The 22,993-nt window shown below is 37.1% G+C and overlaps 1 protein-coding gene across 1 annotated transcript in view; it reads left to right on the forward strand.

Moving 5' to 3' along the window:
* The window catches only part of ITGA1 (integrin subunit alpha 1), a 73,370-nt gene that overhangs the window by 10,422 nt on the left and 39,955 nt on the right, over positions 1-22,993 (forward strand). The window contains exons 2-6 of the mRNA XM_075526442.1: positions 17,396-17,516; positions 20,510-20,622; positions 21,594-21,682; positions 21,775-21,889; positions 22,556-22,683. Coding sequence (XP_075382557.1) covers positions 17,396-17,516; positions 20,510-20,622; positions 21,594-21,682; positions 21,775-21,889; positions 22,556-22,683 — 566 coding nt within the window. The remainder of the gene's footprint in view (positions 1-17,395; positions 17,517-20,509; positions 20,623-21,593; positions 21,683-21,774; positions 21,890-22,555; positions 22,684-22,993) is intronic.

Genomic DNA, 22,993 nt, shown 5'->3' on the forward strand with positions numbered 1-22,993 from the left:
TGGCAATTCTGCAAGTCTATGTTTTGTGCTAGTGATGGTGTATCACCAAGGAAAAGAAGCAGCCATTTTTCTGCTTATTTAGTTTTTCTAAGGTATAACAGCAAACCTCTGGTAAGAAAATATGTTCACAGTGATTCTTTGAATTATTTACACCTAGAATTAAATTTCTGCACTGACTTTACAATTTATGAGTACTTTTATTTTTTAGCTATTGCTATCATGGCATTAAGTCTCTGAAAGAAATACACATCTAGTTGCCAATGTATAGAAGGGTGGGATTTTTTTTTTTGGTAAGCATTTTTCTAATAAAATAAATATACAATCACTATGTAGACAAATACATCCTGTTTCAGGAAACAGCTTAAGGGCTTGGTATTGGAAGTAGGCTGTGTTCAGTAGTTGCAGATGCTTGACCTGGCAAAGTTCCAGGGTTGCTAGTATCTTTTACATTTAAAGGAATTTCAAATAGTTGAAAAGTCCATATTGACAAAGATGCTTGCTTAACACAGACCTTCATGTCTGTGTGTAGATCACACTTAACACAAAAGATGCATATTATCTGCGGATAAAATGAGTAAGTGCTAGAGCCATGGGAAAATATTTTTTGTGTCTTTTCTATGGAATTAAACAGACATGATCTAAAAACTGCAATATGAAAAATGTTCTCTTTCACTGTAAAGTATTTAGTAATTTTGAACAGTGTCTCAGTTTCTGATTACGTTCTGTCATAATTCCGTGAATTAATAGCATGGTTTACCTTCCTATTTTTCAGTTTTCAAAATACATGAATACACATTGTAGGACTACTTAATGTTTAGTAGGAAGAAAGCTCTAAAAAGTATCATGAAATCAGCTTGATCCTGAACCCTGCTGTGCTCTTGGCTTCAAAGATTCAAACAAATTCATTAATTTAGGTCATAAAGCCTCTCTTGCAAACTCATACTTTGAAACAGGCCTCAGTTTGTTAGTTTTGTCACCTTTGGTATTAAAATCCAGTTGTCGCTATATCAAATTTTTTGTGGTTGTTTACCAAATAAAGTTTGGTGCAAAACATGAGGTCACCACCAGCAAGAGCCCAAAATAATCCTACTAGTAATAAAGCAAAATAAAAGATAAATCTTTCAGTCAAACTGTAAAGCATTTAACAGTATTTGAGCTAGGGAATTCCTCATCTCCCTCCTTCCTGTCTTCACCCTTGTACACTACATGAGTAAAATGCTGGTAATAAATGATCTTTTGACCACTCCCTAACCACCAGTGTTAACAAGAGCCCATAGCTCTTCAGCTTAATTTGTGATGTAACTAGCATGTTGTTTTTAAAGCCATGTAAATGTATTTAAAAGCAAATTTGCATTTGCTACTGTTTTCCCAGAGCTTAAGTAGCCCTGAATATTAGAACTCTCTTACCCTTTGAAAATTTCTTAGTTTAACTTCTGAGCTGCTGACCTTGGTTTGCCTTTTTCTGTGAAGGTACATTATAGCTGCCTTCTCAGTTGACTGATTTATAGCTTGAGCCTCTTTAATTTCTTTCTGGAAGCTGCATTATCCATCCAGAAATTGTGCTCAGTTTCATAAAGACAAAGTGGGGATAAAAGGTGTAATCATGTGCATGTGATCTTTTTTAGTCACTCAGTCCCTTCACTTTTCTCTCAGATTTTCATATCTCTGTTTTTAAAGAAAACAAGCCTGTTTCATAAAGGAATAGATGTCTAGTTTTTCAGGAAAAAATGTTCTTCGAATGCTTGTGCTTCTACTTTATCTGAAGCCACGTTTGTGCAGTGTGGTCTATTTCTTCTACAAAAGATCTAAAAAGGCAATTTTTAAAATATGAAACTGCAATTAGAAGGTCTGCAATTAGGAATCCTTGTTTATAACCCAAAATTGGAATTCCTGCAAGATACATAATAACAAAAAAATGAAGGAATGACTTCAGAAAACTTCTTAATCTTTGTACTTCTTAGGCATGGCAAAACTTCAGGCTTGAGTTTTGTTTTGTTTTTTTTTTTTTTTGCTCTGGTATACCAGTTGCTTTTATAAGTTCCTTTTTATTTTTTTAAAGATAAAGTTAAAATGTTTATTTTGGAATGAAGTTCTTAAAATGTAGATCTAGGTGCAGCTGAGGTGGTTCAGGTTGATGACTATTAAACAAAAAAGTTTCTTCTTCTTCAAGCTGTGCTAATGTGGGGAATGATACAGGTCTGGGAGTAATTCCCTTCTCAGTTCTTTTTAAATATACACCTGCAACTTGTTACAAAGTGAATGATAAAAATTTTGATGCTGTTAGGACTTAGGATTTCTCAGTTTTGGTTTGATTTAGCAGATGGTGGGAACAGAAGAGAGACACGGCATTGCAGTAGATTATTTTGTAGGAGATTATTTTGTATTTCTCCTATAACGGCCACAACTTGCTTTTAGAGACTGTTGTATTCAGATTTTGTGTAGGAAAACAGTATTTTGAAAACTCATTATTCTGCTAATTTAGAGTTAAGAAAATGCCTAACCATTTGGGTCTTGTGATTATTGTTATAATTCTTAGTTCAAGCTCTGACATGGGTCGAGCCTGGGCTTTTTCAGCAATGGAAAGAGTAAACATAGGCTGTGGAGCTTCTTGTGTGACAGTTGCCCAAATAATTGCTTAATAAGCGTAATGTTTAGTCTTGCCACATTTTTTATGGTTGACTCAAGTAGGGCATTGACTTTGATTTGAGGATAACTTCTTGCATGATACAGAATATAAAGGAAAGAAATGTCACCAGTCTAACAACCAAACTGTAGTGCGTATTCTCTGTAAAATTCTGAAATTGACTGTTTTAGAAATGCAGTATAGCTTTTATGTGAAAAAATTGTCTCCTAAGGTGTCTTATCCTAAAATAGAGTGTGAGGAAAAGGTCTCTGAAATCATACTTGTTTATTCTGTTGTCTGAAATAATTCTTCCTCTTGTCCCACTTGAGGGCTGTACAAGAAGCAGAGAGTGGGGCTGATACCAGAGCAGCACTTGGTTCCAAGTCAGTGTCTTCTGGGAAATGCAACATGAAGCAGCAGCTTTCAAGCCCTGCCAGCTCTTGTCAGATTTTGCTAAATCAGTCTCTAATTTATTGCCCTCTTTTTGGGAAATGCTATGTTCACAGCTGATGTAATGACTGTCATGCTGCTCTAATAGTTACTTAGAAGTCAAATCAGAGCTGATCACGAATCCTCTGACAAAATAGCTGTTCCATTAGAGAATGTTAATTAGTTGAAACCAGTCCTCCTTTTTAGGAATGTACATACCAGACTTGATGGGAAATTTTTTCTCTGGTCCAAAATGGAATTTCTAATCAAAGCCAAGCCTAGAATAGCAAAGGAGTCTAGGAGTTTAAGGAGTCATATGGGACAGAAGATATGAAGCTTAAGACCCTTTTCTGTTTCATTGTTTACACTAGGCTAAAGATGCTCTTTTTTTCTGTCAGTGTCGTTGGTAAGTACTATTCCACATTCTTAAAGCAAATAAATATTTTTGTATTTTGGCTGAGATAGCTAAACCACAGCTGTCTCAGGTGTGATACCTCTTGGGATGTGAGAGACAATTTTCAGATTTCTGATGTGAATGGGGCAAGAAAGTGATTGAAAGCTGGGACTGTTCCTACCTAACACATTCAGCTGCAGTCTTCATATTTCAGAAGAAAGCCCCAAGTAGGGTTCTGTGTTTCAAAAAGATTTTGGATCTGGTGGCAGCCAACCAAATCTACTTCTCAAGACCAGCAGGTAATTTCCCGTGCAGCCTTAATACAAACCCTTAGACGTTTATGTTACTTGGAACAAATGTTTTTAGCTGACTTTTTACCAAAAGGACTTCAGAACAAAGAAATGACACACAAAATGTATGGAAAGATATGTATGCGTATAAAGATGCAGTATCATGCAGCATCCTCAAAGAATGTGGTATCTTCCTGTTTAAAAAAGCTAACTCGACTCTTAGCTTGCAGTTGCTTTGGTAGCTGAAGGAATGACTCAGGACGCAGGTGTGATAGTTATTTTCAGGCCTCAAGATTTGTTTATGGTAGGAGGAGCCTGGTAGCAAGTGCTACGTTTACAGTTGTTGAATGCTCATGAATGTCTCCTTCAATGGTTTCTGAAGCTCTGAAAGCTGCAGCAGGTTTTGCTGAAGAGAATTGCCTTTTCTTTGGCCTGCACTCTTCAGCCTGGTGACTTCAAGAGTTTAATACTGGTATACGTATTTTGGTTTAGGTGCGAGAGATTAATTAATTGCATTTATCTTACCCGAATAGTTGCTGTAAGATCACTTCCCCTCCTTTTGGTAAAAAGAACTGGTTTATCCCATATACTTTATTCCTCTCCTGAGTGGAAATAGCTGTTCTGTGATAGGGTAGCTAAGAGAAGCTGAAATGGACTTTCTTCAGATACGGTACTGGGAGAACTTGAGCTGTCTGCCAGGACAGCCGTGCCTCCTGGGGCAGCGGCTGCCCTCGCTGCAAGGCTGTACCTAGGAGCTGCTGGGACAGTGGTGGTGAGAGGCAGAAAAGGAGCAGTTCCCTCATGAGGGAGCTTTTCCAAGTTCCAGAGCCGTGAGGAAAGATGAAAAGCTGCAGTTCAATGGAAACATGAGAGATGCTGTGTTGGGCACAAGACTCCTTCCCCAAACAGAGCCACAGTGGATGTTTAAAATTTCTGTACTCAGTTCTAACAACTCATGCTCAGTTGAGGGTAAGATGCCAGCTGATGTGTTTAAGCCTGTGTGTGAGGGAGAGGAGCCTTGAGCCTGAGGCTGAGGCTTAAAATTGAGATACTGAGACCTTGCTAATACTGTCACTATGGAGTAACTAACTTCTGACAAGCCTGCTACACAAGCATCACACATGGACTCATTGCTGTATCTGAGGCTTGTGAAAGGCGATCTTCGTCTTCCTTTCATACCTGTCTGAAAGCTGTCTTCTTTTACAAAAGTAGTATGTAGTGCTTCGTGAAACAAACACCTCGATGTGTTGTGTTGGCAATTGGCGTGATAAGCAAAGGAAGAATTTCTAGTCAGACATTAAAAAAACCCCAAACCAACAACAGAAGCTGATTGAAATAAACCTTCCAGAGTTTTTCAGGGGGTGTTTAGTGAGAAGAAACAGTAAGAGAAAGCCAGAACAAAAATAACGTTAAAAGGTTTGTTGGGGTTTTTTAAGTGTTTCAGGTTGTTTCAACTAAAGCATTGTTTTTTAAGATAACTGGACTAGTAAGTCAAGTCAGTCAAATGGCAAGTTTTTAGACTTTTTCTCTTGAAAGCCTCAGAAATCAGTTATTAAAAATCTATTAATATACAGTCAAGCATTGTGGTCTTGGTAAACAACAGATTTATGATTGCTTAACCAATTGTAAGCCGTCTGCATATGTTTTATCAAAGTCTACTTGCATGGTCCTGTGTATTTTTGTTATGAGACAAAAGTCCTATTAAGTATTCAGAAAGAACGAAATTAATGTTGACAATGAATGCTTACAGCTGTGAGTCTAACCTTTCCTAATTCTGAAGATTTGTCTTTCTAGCCTGAATAGGTTATATAAATTTATAATAGCTTTTTTTTTTCAGGGGAGAGTATTGAAATTGTCACTGAAAAATGTTTAGGGCTTTAGGCAGTAGTATTTTGAAATTGAAGTTTTCACTTTAACTTCTAGAACACTTTTAAAACTACTTTGTTCCCTAGCTTAAGCACTTTTATTTTGACATAAGAACTGGCAAGAAATAAATGTATGTTGGAGAGCAGAAAGTTCATACTACTAGAAAAATAAGAAATTGGAATAGCCTTCCAGTCAGAAAAATCAGAGCAAAAGGTCGCTTTTATATGGAATCTGTTTACCCTGAAAAATATGATCTAGTTGCCAGCAATAGATAGGAATCAATTCAGCAATCCTGTACACTGTGCTCTGAACAGAAGCAGGGTGCTTGCTATTGTTATTTCAGTGGAGCACTGTGTTGCCCTGTTTATATCAGTCCAATTCTTAGTGCATATGCTCACACCACATCTCAACAGATGCACCAGATTGCACCACAATACTGACCTTGTGTCAGACAGGGATTAGCCGTCTGAGCTGATGGTGCAAAGATGCTTAGATTAGGTACCTGATATGGGTTTAATGAGTACTTTGCTTTCAGCATCTGCCAGTTCGATGTCCTCCAGGAGCTTTGAAGATCTATTAAAAAAAAATTTTTGAGCATTTTATTTGTAAACAGGCATCAGACTCAAGTCATTGATTATTAAACGTGTTTCCTTTAGAAAACATGTTTTCTCCAACAATTCTGAAGTGAGCTGCTGTGAGTTGGGCCTCTGGCTATATTAGCACAGCTTAGAAAAATCTGTTTTAGACAAGGGCAACTGCGGTATCAAAAGAGCTATAGGCCAAAGAAGAATAAAAACGGAGTGCAGCATCAGCACTGCTGTGCTGCCTTGTAGCTGGGCTGGAAGGAAGAGCTGGAAGTGATCCATTGCCACTCGGCTGCTGAAGCTGTAGTTGAGGTGCTACTTGCATAAAGCTGATGTAGAATCTATGATAAGGTAGCACGTATTTGCAGAAGGAGTATTGTGGGACATAAGCGGGTGGCACGAGGTTCTTTTGTGCCTTTTGAGGAGGTACTTTTTTAATACTCGTAGCTCCCATTGACTTTAGAAGACTGAGCCACTCCTAAATAACACCAAAATTGACCTTAGCTTTGCAAACTTCAATTTAGCCTGGACAAGTGGCATCTACACAAGAAAATAAAATTTCCTCACTGTTAAGCTTCCATGGTACTTTTGTGATGTTTGAAAGAAAGAGTAACAGGTTCTTTATGGAACTCCTGGTAACACCGGAATACTTTTTGAACAGGACTGGGCCAGGCAGATATCTTAAAATCATGGGTGTACTTCATGTGCTATGGGTGGGAAATATAAGTTATTAGCGCCAGTAATTCATGTAGAAAGCTCTATCTTAAACTGCATCTAAAAAACAGGATGTTTTTCTACCTCTAGAGTCCACTTTAATTTTTTGGGGGGGAAACACCTTCCTCTTATAATCTCTTCACGTCTAGTTCCAAATTTCCCTGAATTGTTTATTGACCAGTAAAAAAGAACATTTGCAGTAAAAAGACCTGGGATTAATTCCATAGTGCTTTCAACTGGTTTACCAGTAAAATCCCTACACCAACAGTACAGCAAAAGAGGTGCTCATGCTGTTACTGGTACTTGAGTGTCTTAGCCTTGAAAAATTAGTAGATATGGGTGATGATGCATGTTATTATGCTGAAGTTTTCCGTACGTTGCTATTCAATATTGATAATTCATGGTGATACACTGGCTTTTGGAGACATTATTAACTTTTTAATTGAAAAAAAACCCCTATCTTGACTATAAAAATATATCACATAAAAGAAGAATATTAAATCACTATAGACTCTTACTGCAATTTTAAAAATTACTTTATTTCCCAAACTGCACTGTGAAATGGCAATGGTAGAGGCACCGATCTTGATCATATTCCACTTCAAACACATCACACATGATTATTTCAGGGAATAAGTTTCTAACATACAGTAGAGGGGTATCTTTTGTTCTCATTTCAGCTGAGCAATGCCGGTGTGAAGTTGGCCTTTTGGCTTTGTTGGTTTTTCTGATTATCTCCGCTGAGCGCTGTATGCCACTTCCTGACTTACTGGTACATGAATACCTTTACAGAAAGTTCAGTTTTATTTGTTGCCTGTAAATCATGTTCACCCCACAGGTAGGCTGGGGATTAGCCACTAAGGTATAAAACGGCGGGCCTGTGGAAGTCCTTGTCATTGTCTCAGACCATAAGATGAGTAAAGCTGCTTAAGTAAATAAATACACGTAGCAGCAGTCTGTGAATTGCCTAGTGCAATACCACTTGTTCTTGTGGGTTTTTTTTTTTGTCCAAATGAACAAACCTTTGTATTGCTGCTCTTCAGTTTTTCTTAGGGTGCAGTGTCTTTTGTGATGTGTATGTGGTGGCGGGTTTTGTAGCCTTTTCTAGATTAGGCAGCTTTTTATGGTTGTTTGTGTTCATGGAAGATTGTATTTAATGACCACTGTGGTAATTTGCAGTGCCACATTGTTGTCTGCTTGGATTTCTCAGTTAAAAATGTAAAATGTATGGTATCACTCAGCCATATTCTTTAAACTGTCCAGTGCAAGAAAAGATTTCTTACCACAGTTAACAATCCATAGGTAGAGACAAGTAAGGAAGCAGACTGGCTGAGGATTATCTTCTCTTTTAGCAGTCAGCAGTCATAAATTTCAAACCAGAAAAGCTCTGTGTGTCTTGGTAGAGAGCTGATACTGTGCTTACCCGTGCCAGTGCACGCTTGAGACAGATTTTGCTGGTGAGCAGGTCAGAGCTGACCTGTGCAAACAGGCAGTGCCTGCTACCCCGTGCTGCTGCAGGGCAGAGCTGGCGTTCCCTGCAGGCATTTCGCTGCTGTGCAGTTGGGGATGAAGAGGCACTTCCATCTGACCTCGTGGTGTGAGCGTGCTAGCAGCTGGGGACCATTCATGGTGGAATTCCAGCATTTCAACAAATATGTGACTTATTTTCCATTACTGCCTGTAGCAATCTCTTATCAACTATGTTCTCACAGTAGTCATTTTTCTGGTTACTGATAGGAGAAAAAGTTTAAAAAAACACCTTGAACACTATTATTGACAATACAGTTGATTCATTGCAAAGAATTAACATATGCAATAGAAAAGACAAATTGTTTGGATGATAGTTAATTTTTTTCAGCCTAAGCTCAATGTCAAGCATTTTTAAACCTTTCAAAATTTGCTTTTAGCAACAGTAGGTTTCATCCCTTACTCTCCAGTTCTACTCTCAGAAAACTGCAAGTGTGATTATTTAAATTAAAAAAAAAAAAATTGGTTTAAACTTTACTACGATGCTTATGTTTGTAAAAGTGTTTTCTATCTTAGACTGTTGTAGCATCTCCCTGTGCCATTTAAATGGAGTTCAGTTTTGTAAAAATCCTTTTAATTTACATTTTGGTAGAACCTGTTAGCTTTATATAATAAGTTTGAAAAATAATGTAAGTCTTTGCTCTAAGAAGCAGTTTAAAGTTTAAGAGTTTTCAAGTCCTTGTTGAAGTATGGGAGGACAGATTGTGAACAGGGAAACATGGAATTCTATTTTATGTAGCCGTGACATAAGAAGCTGGAGTAACATAGTGATTCCCTCTTAGGGAAGATAGCTCAGATAAAAAAAACGAATGTTCTGGTGTGTTCCAATGAAAATAATCATAGATGCTGTATTATCAGAAATAATAGGAAAGTTGTTCTCTATACAACTTGACTATAGTTTGCCAGTTGGTCTTTTTTTTCTTTTAATATACACATCTGAGATTTAATTCTGAAGTGTGTCCATCCCTGCTTGGCTCTGGAATTTTTGCTTGGTCAAGCTCTCTGCTTGCTTTTGGGGTTTTTTTTCCCCCCAAAATCACTGCATAGCAGAGTTGTATAGGACCAAAGGAAAAGATAGATATTTGTAAGGTTCCATCTTTTCCCTTCCTCTGCACTTATTGCAGTTTCTTGGATCACAGCTGAAGTGATAATTGATGCGTTTTATGGACATAAAATATAAGCTATTGGCTTTTAGCATGCATGTTGACTGCATATGTTTTTGCTATACTATATAAAAACTGGCTTGGATTTAAGTTCTGTGGTGCTCTGGCTAGCTGGGTGTGAGAGGGTCATATCAGGATATTTGCACTTCCTTTTGGAGGATTTCTTCTCCTCCTGAAGCCTTGAGTGATTTGGTTGAGAGCAAGCCAATGATTATGCTCAGCATAAGGTGATGAAAGACAGAATTTTGTAGCCATTGTGAGGTAAAGAAATGGAAAAAGTTGCTGCTTTTCAGAAAGCCTTTATTGCGACTAAAGCACTTCCACTCTGATATTAGCCTTAAGACTGCTGACCTTTGAGAAAAATTACCCAACAATCCCTGAAAACAATTGGGGGGAAAAATTGACGAATAATGATACCAAGTCAGGAAGGCCAAACAAAAAAAAATAATTGTCCTACGTCCTGGTAGGGAGATAGTAACATGAGTTTTCAGCTAGGCATCATTTTTTGCATCAGTTCTCGGATTATCACATTTCCCAGAATGTTCAAAAGGAATTTCTGTCCTCCTGGGGCATTTTATAGATGGGTGATTTTAAGTTTGATGGGTTAGATTGACAAAGTCTAGACTGATCAGATAGACTGATTTTTGTGTGTGTGTGTGTGTGCTACGATTCACGTTCTCTGGTTTCGACAAGGCTACACAGTGGAAAGCTTACAGCAGCAGGACATCAGCCTGCAAAACTGGGATTCAGCATAATTGGGCAAGTAGAAAGCTTGTAGAAAACGAGCTGAAACATCATACTTGGCTCTTCCTATCAATCTGGAGGAATTTTGTGCAGAGGAAAACCTGCAGGTCCGTCAGCAGTTCCGGAGAGTATTGTGAAGAACACATTTTTCTTTAGGTTAAAGACTCCTTGTTTATTCATTCTTTGCATGAAATTCATCTCGCTGCTTTTTAAGCTTCCGAGTTTTATTTCAGAAGATAACGTACACGTTCATTTCAACCATGCTTTCTGTGTGAAATCTGAGTTAATTATAGATGACTATAAATATCTTCTATCTCTAAAAAAAAGGTCAAGAGATGAAGAGTCCTGAGGGCTTATAGACAAAGCTAGATGGTAAGAAACAAAAGTTATATTGGGATGTTCAGGAGGAAATGGTCTTTGATAGCAAAGGAGGGTGGGCCTAGAGGGGAACACACAGATTGTAGGGACCTGAATGGAGTTAAATGTTGATAGTTGAATAACTACATCTGAAAGATGGATGGGAGATCACTGGAGACAAGCTGAAACATTTTCTAGAAGTTGTTTCACTTCCATTAAGCTGCTAAATTTGCTAAGCCTCTGTACATCTGCACAAGTCTAGTAGCTGACCTCACTAAGTTTTCTGTATGTGACTGCATATTTCTAGAGCTTTTTCTCCCTTCTGTGAGAAACTGCCAAGTGCTAAGAATTGTGCCGATGAGAGGACTACTTTCCAAACTTTGAACAAAATAGTTTTATTCTGATGACTGTCAGCCGACTGGGGCACATATTCTTGGTCTCTGCTATTGTATTTCCAAAAGTTTCGCCTATTGCATTGTGTTACTCATTTGGGACCACATTACAAAGCACCGATTCAGTATATTTTCAGGCTTGACACTGCTATTTTCCAGTACAAATTATTCTGTACAAAACCATCAAAGGAAGCTTTATTTAATGGGTTGTACAAAGCATTTAATTGGTTTTGAAAAGCATGTGGCTACTGAATCTGGAACTTCTTTCAAATATATATTTCTTTGTCTTTTGGGGATATTTATCTACTTTTAATAAGAAGTCTTTTTTTAAATTGTTTGGTCTCATTCCAGAAAGTCAGTCTTTTGCTCTTCAAAGGTTAAAGATTAAAGAAAAAATGCTGGAGGCAAAATTATACAAAGGTTCTTTTGTATCCCTGAAAAATAAAAAGCTTGATTTAAGCAGTACGGAAAAAGTTTCAGAAGTTGAAACTTTTTTCCTAATATACAGCTTTATTTGAAATACGCTGATATTTAGCCAGCCAGAACTGAATGCAGCAGGAACTCCTACCACAGCCTCCTTGGCCTTCCACATAAGGCCAGAGCACTGTGGCCCCTGAGCTCACAGATGGCAATTGTACCGTGCTGTCGTATTTTCTTCCACTTGGGATGTCTGTGACTGAATCTCTTTTTCATAAGACAAGACTGTATAATGCTGCAGTGACATTATAGCAGATGAAGCCAAAAATAAAATGTGAAGATTCTCCCATTTGCTGGTCCAGCAAAGAATCCACTTTCACGTGTTTGAGCCATGATTTCACAAATAGCATTTTTATAGGTATGTCTTTGAAGCAGATGCATGTTTAGTCTTCCCTTGTGACCAGTGAGATGCAGTCCAGCCTTGAACCCAAATCCACAGTGTTGTGTTGATGCAGCTAAAAAGATCCAGCTTTCAGCAGGTTTTATTTGCTGAGGCTCAGTGCTGCACGTACTGAAGGACGCAGTTTGTTCTCTGCTGCTGGCTTGATTCCAGCTAGCTGAGAGCAGCAGCACAGGCTTGCACATGCCAACACTCAGTGGTATCAATTTCCTCCAGTGAAAGAGTTTTCTAGTTGCAGAGGATGATACTATCTGCCATAGTTTTGAAAATAAGCTTTTGTGGGAGGCCAAGCCAATGCTCCCAGTCCTGCTCCCCTCACTGAGTAGCTGTCACCAGCATCCCAATTGCTGCTTTTATGCTGTTTGCTTCGTATGTTTTCTAAGATCACAACATAAGACAGGTAGTCTTTTGCAATATCAGCATAAAATACTTTTAAAAGCAATCAGTTACTGCCTTACAAACTAAGATATCCTTCCTAGTATCACTTAGCTTTCAGTACATTTTGATCAGATGCACTATTCTGTGTTGCTGTATTGCACTCTTGTGTTGTTTGCAGGTCTTTAAAATATCCTCACAGCATCATTGGTTGTAATATGTGCTGTACAAGACATTAAAGCAATTTTTTTTTTTTTTTTTTTTTTTTTTTGGCAGGAGGTCCAGGTATATGAGAACTCCATAAAACATTTTAATCTTATTTTAATCTTCAGCTTAAATTTCTCTATCCTCTCTTATCTTCCAGGATGGAAGCAGTCTGATTTTTGTTCTGCTAATATTTTTTTTTTAGTTTCCCAATATTTTCCAGTTGTGCATACTTTTGCAAGACATTTCTACTTGGTTTGTTGTCTTCCTTGATTGCACTTAGACCTGCTTTGTTTCAGTCTCTTCCTGCAAAATGTGGAGGAATTAATAAGGACACCTGAAATGCTATAGCAGCAAGTATGAAATGGACCAAAATAACACTTTGACCACATGCTGCTGGGGAGAAGTAGCATGTGGCCAACGTGTAAACCTTGTTCAATGCAAAATGCAAATTTGTCATTTCCCATTTTTGCAAAAAACATTTGTATTTCTCAGAATAAGCACCTTTTATAGAGGATGCAATTGTTATTTGCTACAGACCATACACAGATAAAATATCCTAACTGAATTTACTCTCTTCTCTTGGCTAAATCAGTCTTCGTGATGTCATTTATGGTGGGTGATTTGCGGTGATCTATTTTTCATCAGTGAAGAGCCAGGTGTTAAGCTTTGCTCTACAGTTATGTTTATGTTTATATACATCTGTTCTAGGTAAATAAGGATGCCTATTCTGCAGTTCTCTGTTTGCAAAGGTTAGAGTGGCCAGGCAATATGCGTGTGGACAAGCACCAGGGAAATCTAGTTTTGCATGGTTTGGAGGCTGAATAACCAGGCAGACAGCACAAGCATTTGGTTAAAAGATCTCATTAAATAAAACAGAAAAAAAAACGATTAGTGGCTATTGGACAAGTATGAGCTACTACTCTAGGTTTGTAATACAAATAATATTTGGGTTGTTGTCTTGGTGACTAAATGTTAACCTTTTACGTATAAATGCCACATGCATCAGCAAGTGTTCTCCTCAGTTTAAATCAGTAGTGAGAGGGATGTTGTCCCAGCTTTTCTACAGTGCCTCGTTTCTTGTAGAACATGAAGTTAAAAGCTGGAACTTCAGTTTTATCCTTTGATAAACATTTATATTCTTCATTTCTGATTAGTGCTTTCATCTGTATTTTTAGTAATTCTGTTAACACAACATGAAATCATTCAAAATCTTATTTAATTTACCTACATTAATTGTGATTAAGTATATGGTCAAATACGACGTACCTCACAAAAAAATGGGTTTTTTTTTTTCCTCCTTAATCCCCATAACTCTCAAAACAATCCTCTCCAACTTCCCTGTAGCTCTCCTTTTTCCACTGCTTCTGCCAATAGCCCTTTTAATTCATATACAGAAGTTTGCTAGAAACAGATGAGAATGTGTGCATTGCAGACAGAAACTGGAAGTTTGGAAGAGTGCAAACTAGATACTGTTATTAATATAAAGTATCATTTTCACAGTCACAATCAGTGATATTTTTAAATGTTCTGAATCATCAGCTCGTGTACAATATTCTTTGCACTGAAAAATGAAACAAAATGTGAAAGCCAGGTTGCCGTAATCATTAGATTATTGTTCATTAACAGGGTAATGTGTGTCACCGTAAACACCACTTTTCCATTTACTGTCTGCAGATTTGCATGTATCTTTGACTAGTAAGATTTCCTTTTACAGAATCTGTGGAAAGTGTAATAAGATACCTTTAAATCTATTAATTATTTATAAGTTAATCTTACACTGCTTATCATGACCCTTACTTTTATTCAGAAACATTATGCTCATGATGCTTCATAGTACATGGAAGCCACAGAAGGTCATGTAATACATTTGCATATTAAAATATGCCACACAGTTTGTGTATGAAGTCAAACTTTAAAGCATTTGATTTCTGGGTAAGATAGAACGGGAAGATGAGAGAGCAAAAGGACAGCCATACTGGATCAAATCAAGACCATATTTGATCCAGTATCATGTCTCCGGGAGTACCTGTAAGCCGATAGCTAGAGACAAAAAATAACTTAGCAAGCATATATAGTATTCCTCTTCCAGTTTCCGAATATTTCCAGCTGAGAGGATTTCCTGAAACAGATGTGCATTCTGTATGGTTTGTAATCTGCAGTGGTTTTGTCTTCCATTAACTTATTCAGTTACCCATTGAATACATAACATTTAGCATCCAAAACATCCTTTGTCAACAAGGTCTGCAGGTCTATTCCCTGCTGTGTGGAGTCACCTGCTTTTTATTTCTGACCAGTATGGCCCATCTAGCTTCTTTTGATTCCTCTAGCTTTATGTTTTAGAAAAACATTTATTATTATTGCTGGTTCTAATTTGACCTCACTCAGAAGCATGAGGATTTGGGGGGCTAGTAGCAAATGCTGGCATTTTTTTGTCTTCTAGTTTGCTTGTTTTAGCATTTCACATTTTCAAACTTTCTCTGACAGCTATGAGGATTAGAAGTGTATTCTTTAAAATTATGAGCTCTGAGTATATCACATAACAGATTCAGGAAACTTCAAGACCATTTAGTACAGTGAATGCACAGTAAAAATCACAGTAGTTGTCAATACTGCATCGTTGTGAAGAAATTCCTTGTCTGTCAGCAAATGATGGAATGATGACGGAGTATATAATGATGGAGTGTACAGAGCAAAGAGTGCACATGTAAACTCTGGTAGCTTTAGGAGAAAGTAAGTTGGAAGAGAAGAGCTGTAATCTGTGACATTTAGTATTTCATATCATAGTTTCTTTTAAATATCATCATAAGGTGAAAAAAAATGCTTCTGAAGACCTCAGGAGGATGTTCTGTCTGTCTTATTCAGGGGCTAAAATAAACAGATTTCTGGAGATCTTCAAGAGGAAAGTCAACATGGATAGATTTTGCATGTACCTTTCTTCTTCAACTAAATAATGAACTTAGACACTTTAGCAGGTGATCTCATTAGAATTGTTTCATTGTCAAGGAGGTAGGTTGGGAGTCTAAATGACGTGGTTTGAATCTCACACATGGTGTCAAAAATAATAATAGCAATTATTTTTACTCTGAAATGTAATAAAAGAAGGTTTGAACCAGTGATAGCTTGACTGAATTTTTAAAAACCAATTTTGTTGATTTTAAATGATGACCGAGAGTAGGGGAGGAAAACACCTATTGCACATGAACAGGCATAGCAGAATTTCTTTAAATATAAGCATTTAAGGAAGACAAAAGATTCATGGATTACTTTTCCGGCGAATTATTTACTGTCAGACCATCAGCCATGAATTTTTTCTTATCTCTTGCAATGAATCTTTTCTGAAGAACAAAAGTAAACTGTTTTAATTTGTTCACTTCTTTATATTTCCTGACTCTGACTGGAGGAAGAAAAGCTACCATAACACAAATGAAACTTTTCCTTTTTTGCGATCCAGTGAAACTGGAAATACCTACTAAGTGATAAATAGTTTTTTGTGATAATTTTACTGCATTAAGCAGGAAGTAAGATGCTGAGAGAGACAGATTAGCATTGACCACTTGGCAGCTTAATTATAGTAACAAGCTTTCTATGAGAATATCATCGTCTCAATGGTGAGTAACACAGATGTATTTTAGTAACTGGACATTATTTAGATGCTTTGACATGCAGCGAGTATTATGGATTTGGGTATTTTTATATAGCTGTTAGATATCAGTAAATGATCGTGAAATGCTTCTTTGAAATGACATGAAAGTTGTGTAGAATTGTGTTTTTAAGTAGTCTTGATGTTCTCCAAAGTCAACTAATTTTTAGCTCTTGTGTATTGAATACACAGCTCTGCAGCAGCAGTCAGTGGTTGCTTTTGAAGCTGACTTCAATAGGACAAAGATGGAAGAGGTCACTATGAGAAATAAATAAAGATAAATAGCCTTATTTTTATGTATAAATAGTAATTTTGGCATATTAATGAGCCTCAGGGTGGGTTACGATTATCACTTCAAGCTGAAGTTTTCACCCCATATACCTCATTTTTCTGAAACTTGCTAAACAGTCATGTTTTTACAGTATTTCCCTGATATGATGATCACTGAGCTTTAGGGGACAGGAATCAGTCTGAAGCAGCATGTGCTCTCATGACTGATCTCATCATAGTCCAACACCACCATTGTAGAGCAACTTTTCCGAAGTGGGTAAATGTTGGATTTCTGCAAATAGACACATACAGGTACTTTTGAGATAACAGCATCTGTTTGCATTAAAAATTTATTTTGTTCTTTTCCAAATATGAAAGGTTTACAGGTACTCTAGAATAGAATTAAGAGAAAACTGTATGCTTTTTTCTCTCTAATATAGATTAAAATTAAATATATCTGAAAGCTTTTCCTCATTCTTTTCCTATGTGTGTCTTCTGCAAACAGTTGAAAATTAGTTAATTCTCAAATTTATGAAAACTTGAGAACTACTACCTTGAATGATGGAAGGAACATTTTTTGTAAAATTCCTACATTAGAAATGCATGGAGCTAAAAGGAGTAAAACTAACTAAAAAGTTGGTTTATTGACTATTAAAGGTAATAATAGTCTACTTAATGTTATTTGAATTGTGATTTACAAATGAGTGATGGACTTTGCAAAATAGGTTTTGGATACAGAAGTCCAGTTGCTAACATCTCTGAATTTAGCTATATGTATGTGTGAGGAAGTACATTTTAAATCTCTTACCAGCCGTGATAAATACGCTCAAAATGCCACTTTAAACCCCTGCCTTTTACCCTCAGTTAAGTCATAATTGAACTTTGATTTCTTAAAAGTCTTGGGGTTTATGCATATTGCTACATATTGCCTTTTTTTTTAAAGCTCTCTTTCACCTCGTCGGCTCTTCCAATGTTGACGTGAAAAATGCGATGACCTTCAGTGGGCCTGTGGAAGACATGTTTGGGTACACAGTCCAACAGTATGAAAATGAGGAAGGGAAATGGTAAGTTGTTTTTCTTTTCTCAACTGGAAACTCCAAATTATCAGGTATTCAGTGACTCAGGTGCTATACTATTATTTGTAAGTATGCCTGATACGTAACGGTCAGACTCTGTCAGTCATATTTCTTAAACTAATGCACAGTCCTAAGGAAACCTGGAAATATTGGAAGACTGAAAGATTGAAATCTATATCTACATTTATGTCTTCAAAGACATAAATGAGTTCACAAAGTGGGTAAATTCCCTCGTTGATGAAGCTAAGAAAGTTTTGTGTTATGCCTGAGCCCTCCTTTTTCTATTTACCAAATAAAGTCATTGTTTATCTTTTCCTTTTGTTAATGTATTGGCAGTGAAGTGGCTCCTGTTTTACCTAACAAATGTATATTATGTATTTTTTTTCTAAACTTTTCTGTCAGAGATTGTCTGAACTGAGTTTTTTAACTGGTGGGAAGATTTCCCTGTCAAAATATTTATTCATACAGTATTCCACCTTGCCTTCTGGAGGGCTAACTATGTCTTGCAATTGGTAATATATTTGCATTTGGGACTTGGAGCCTTCTTCTTAACCTGTCTTTTCCTTCTTGTTGCTCTCCTGAATTAGAACTTGCATTTTGGTGCATTTACTGGTATCATTGCTTCTTGATCTTTTGATAAACACCTGCTTGTGCTTTTCCCTTGTAAGAACAAACTTCACAGGCTAACCACTGGGCTGGAGGTCTGAAATAACAAATGAATGGTACAAGTTCTGGGGATCCTGAGATCTCCATTGTTCTTTGCAGATTGCTCTGGTTTTCCCAGAGCTTTGCCAGCAATTTGACGTTCTTGGTAAACGCAGGGACTCCCGCAGGCAGCCTGGGATGATGGGCACATGGCTGGGTGACTGTTCTGCAGTGCCCAAGACTGTTCTGCAGGTCAGACTGTTCTGCAGTGCCCAAGCAATCCCACCCTGCAAGCCCCAGGCCTGTCTGGCTCTGAGAATCTGTCCACCACTGCAACACCATTAGCCCTAGGGGATGTTCACGGAAATGAAATTGCAGAGCCTGCTTTTGAAAATGCTAGCTCTTGATTGCCCAGGTTGTAGCATGTTTAAATATACATCTGCATGAGGGTCATGGGAGAATAATAATGAACTTCCTTGAGCTAATTTAGACCTTCAGGAAATGGTATCCATTCTAGGAGCTGGGATTTTGCAAAGTAAGCAATATTGTTGTAAAGTGCCCTGAAACCTTTCAAGAGCAAAAAATAACATGAGCTGGAAATGGCGACTCTTCCATCTGAAGGAAGGAAGGAAGTATCCTGTATCTGAACGAAGACAGGAATCTAATCTAGTGTGCTAGATCTGAACATCTCTGAAATTAAACTCCAGAGCTGCTGTGAAATTGTCAAGCTTTCAAGTTGCTTTCAGCATAGCAACATCCAGAGCAGGAAATCTGTAGGTTGGCAGTTAAAAATAAACATACAAAGCAGCTTTGTGATGCTTTGGCAACTGCTATAATGCTACCTAGATACCACAGATAGAGCTTTTCAGCAACAGATGTTCTGTAAACCTGACTGCACTTGTTTCTCAATAAAACGCGGGTCCCCTAAAAAAATCCCCCATGCAAAAAGACAAAATAGCCTTTCAGAGCACTTCTGTCTGTTCATGGGGCTTGCTCTTTCTGAGAAAAGAACAGCATGGGGACATAACCCTGCTGAGTATTGATCACCTCCCGTGGGGTGTCAAGCACACTCAGCTTCTCTACAGTTAAATGGAAGTCAAGGATGCATGACAGGCTGTGGTGCCTGTTTCTAAATTTTGGTGTAAAAAATACATACATTACAGCATATAGCTTGAAAGAGCAGTCAGATCCAGTATATACTTGGAGCATTTTATTTTGCTTTAGAATTAATTAATTTATTATTCATTCATTCAAGAAAAAATCTTAATGCATCACAATGAGCTATTCCATATGGTTTTTTAGAAGCTGGATTGTGTACTGGGTTTAAATTCTTCTTTCTGTCTTTTTTAAGTCCATAGGCTACATTTTACCTATTATGTCATTCTGTTCAAATATCTTCTGCCTGGACTCATTAATTTATGATTAAAGGTTGAAATGGTTCTCTCAATAGCTCTTCACAATCATCTAAGTGTCCAGGAGCAAATCTTACTGAACTATTACTCTTAATGGCAGGATTTGTGTTTCCAGTGTGTGCTGTGAATTCTAATTTAATCCAAGTTCTTCCTTACACATTTAATGGAGCCAGTTGTTATCTGCTGGGTAATGCTGGGCTGTTTAGTGTAGCTAATGAAGATTTGCGAACAAAAACAGCATCCATCTCTAAACAGCATTTCCTGCTGAAAACTGGATTTAGGAGTGGATGCTAATTTGTGGTGCTTACAAAGTACTATATGAGAATAGTGATTTTTGATCACACCAAATTTTGACAAAAAATGCACAGTATAAAAATCCTTAAAATTTTAAAAATTTGAAGTTTCTTTTAATAACCCTTTTAATAACTTTATTTTTTATTAATGAGAGGAAAAATTATGTATCTTACACTGCTGGCTCACTTAATATTGAATTCTTCTGGCTGCTTGTGAGCCTTTCCTTTGGCATTTGGTCTCTCAGCATTGAAAATACGTTTTATTCTAAAATATATTAAAGATCAAGGAGATATTAAATAAAACAGATATTCCTTCTGTATTACTTTTAATACTTGTCATCCACCCACCAATATTGCTTTTATTTTCCACTGGAATTTTTTAAAATGTTATTCTATTCTGTAATTTGGTGTATAGGCACATTTCCTTTCTGTGTCCTTATTAAAGAGGAGACAGAATGGTTGGTTGCTTTTGCTTGTATCTGAACTAGCATAATAGATACTTTTCTTGCTCTCCATCCTGTACTCTTTGTACAGAGCTTGCTGCAGCTGTGCTCTCTCTGTAAGTTTAATTTGCTGACTTTTTGTGCCTTTTAAGAAAGAAGAAATTTCAGGTAACTTATTTCATTTGCAGGGTACTTATTGGTTCACCGTTAGTTGGCCAACCTGAGAAAAGAACAGGAGATGTATACAAATGCCCTGTAGGAAGGGACAACCAATCACCCTGCATAAAACTGAACTTACCAGGTATGAAAGAAAATAAAGGTGTGTCACGTGGAGGAATAACAGATGTCAGATCTTAGGAGATTTTTAGCTAGTAAATATGCATTAGAATTGTTTCTATAGAGAAAATTTACTTACGACTCCGGAGCTAAATGTGAAGGAAGTTGTATTTGTAACATCAAAAATAATTTTATTTTAAAGCTTCTCATTGTCCTATGGAAAACATGCTCATAATTTTAGAAAGGGCATTTGGCTGTGTTACTAAAACTCGGTTATGACTAGCATTAATTGACTGTGGTTGGCAGTCTGGCCATGGAGCCAGAAAGGCCATGGAGTATAGATTCATGGATTACCCTTTCCAAAGCTCTCTGAAGCCAACAAGAGCCTTCATAATGCCATCAGTAAGCTTTTGATGAGAACATAACTAGCCAGAACCAGGCTGATGATGTTAGTATGATACGGGTAAATATTAATAATTTTCTTGCTCATGTCAAGAGATACACAATGTAAACAGGAAGACTTCCTTTAATATGAATTTCACTAAATATACCTGTCATGGTATTTTTTATCTCTTTTCCCTTGAAAGCCTAAATGTCAGTAATGTAATATAACAGTAACAAATCTAAAAGCTGTTAAGTCATTTCTAGCAGGCAAGAGTAAAAATTGAATGTTTGTTTTCTAATTAACAACACTGTGTGAACAGTAATCTCTTGCTTTCATGATGTGCTGTTATTTTTACTTTTTTTCTTTTTCATGGTTCAAGAAAACTATTTGAGACAGAAACCCAGACATATTTTCTGGGATAAAAGCCAGTCTCAGAAATTTTTCTTGATTGTTGCAATTGAAGAAGGAGGAGGAAGGGTGCTAAAATATTTCACGAAACCAGTGTCAGTCTGGGTTTTATTTTAGAAGCTGGAAGCTCCATGCTAGAGGATATATACTTTAACATTTTGTTTTCATGTTCCCAAATACTTAACATTTTAATCTATTTATAGCTGCTACTTCAGTTCCTAACGTCATGGAAGTAAAAGAAAACATGACTCTTGGAACAACCTTAGTGACTAACCCAAAAGGAGGCTTTCTGGTAAGAAAGGACTTTTTGCCAATTTTAAAAGAAGTCTGTTTTTTCCTCAGGTACCATAACAAAAAAATTTCACTCTTTTTCATCTTTTAAAGGCGTGTGGACCTCTTTATGCTTATAAATGTGGGCGTTTGCATTACACCACTGGAGTTTGCTCTAATGTCAGCTCCACTTTTGAAACCGTTGAGGCGATTGCTCCATCTGTGCAAGGTATGCATGCCACAGGAATTCTCTTTTGTGTCCGAAAATACAAAGTGCCAAGCAAGACAAATGTATACACATAGGCATACCAAAAATTATGAACTGCTTAACTTAGCTACCAGCATTACCAAGTTAAGTAAATGTTTTCATTGTCCGTATATAACCTAAATTCTTGCTACTTTTGGAATTTATCTCAGTATAAACAATCATTAGAGTGCTATGTGACATCCAAACACGAATGCTAAAAATAGTTGCTTGTGTTTTTTACTTATGGCCAAAAGACTCTTTTTAAATAATGATGACATGTTAAGACCTAATACAAACCCAATTTAGTAATATAGATAAAAATCTTAAAGACCTGGTCCTTTGGAAAAATCTAAGAGGAACAGATTGACATTGAAGAAGGTAGGGGTCACTAGTAAATACTCCAGTTATGTGATCTTCTAATCCCATTCTTAAATTTCTGCTTACAAGAAAGTGCCTTGCTGATAAAGAGAACACAAACCATGTAAAATATGATGCAAAAGTTGATGAATGACAGTTGGCGTCAAACATGTCAGTTCAGCCCCACTGCAGAAGGGTATGCATTTGTTACTCATCACAAAAGTCACTGGAGCTGTGAGATATATTTGATCCTTGTTAGTATCAATTCTTATGTGGAAATTTGTTTTGCAGAGTGTAAAACCCAATTGGACATTGTCATAGTCCTCGATGGGTCCAACAGCATTTATCCATGGGAGAGTGTCACAGCCTTCCTAAACAGCCTCCTGAAAAACATGGATATAGGTCCTCAGCAAACACAGGTAACATGGTAGATATTTTATGGTTGTTTAATTTGGAAGGAAAAAAAGGATTTACAGGAAATGGGATGACAGCATCATCTATGGAGCTCTTCAATTCCAAGAACTTACAGCAATGGGATACTAAAACAAAATAGCTGAAACCACAACTAAGTCAGTGTCTGATGCCAAGTAGCAATGTCAGAGAGGCTCTCCCTCCCCCTACCACTCAGGCAGTCGGGAGAAACCGACTTTCTAACCTAGAGACAAAAGTTAAGTGCATTAAGTGAGGCCATTTGAACATTGTCCTTTCCCACTTCTTTCATCTCCACAA

Source organism: Mycteria americana, chromosome Z, assembly GCF_035582795.1.
Source record: "Mycteria americana isolate JAX WOST 10 ecotype Jacksonville Zoo and Gardens chromosome Z, USCA_MyAme_1.0, whole genome shotgun sequence".
NCBI classification, from domain to species: Eukaryota; Metazoa; Chordata; class Aves; order Ciconiiformes; family Ciconiidae; genus Mycteria; species Mycteria americana.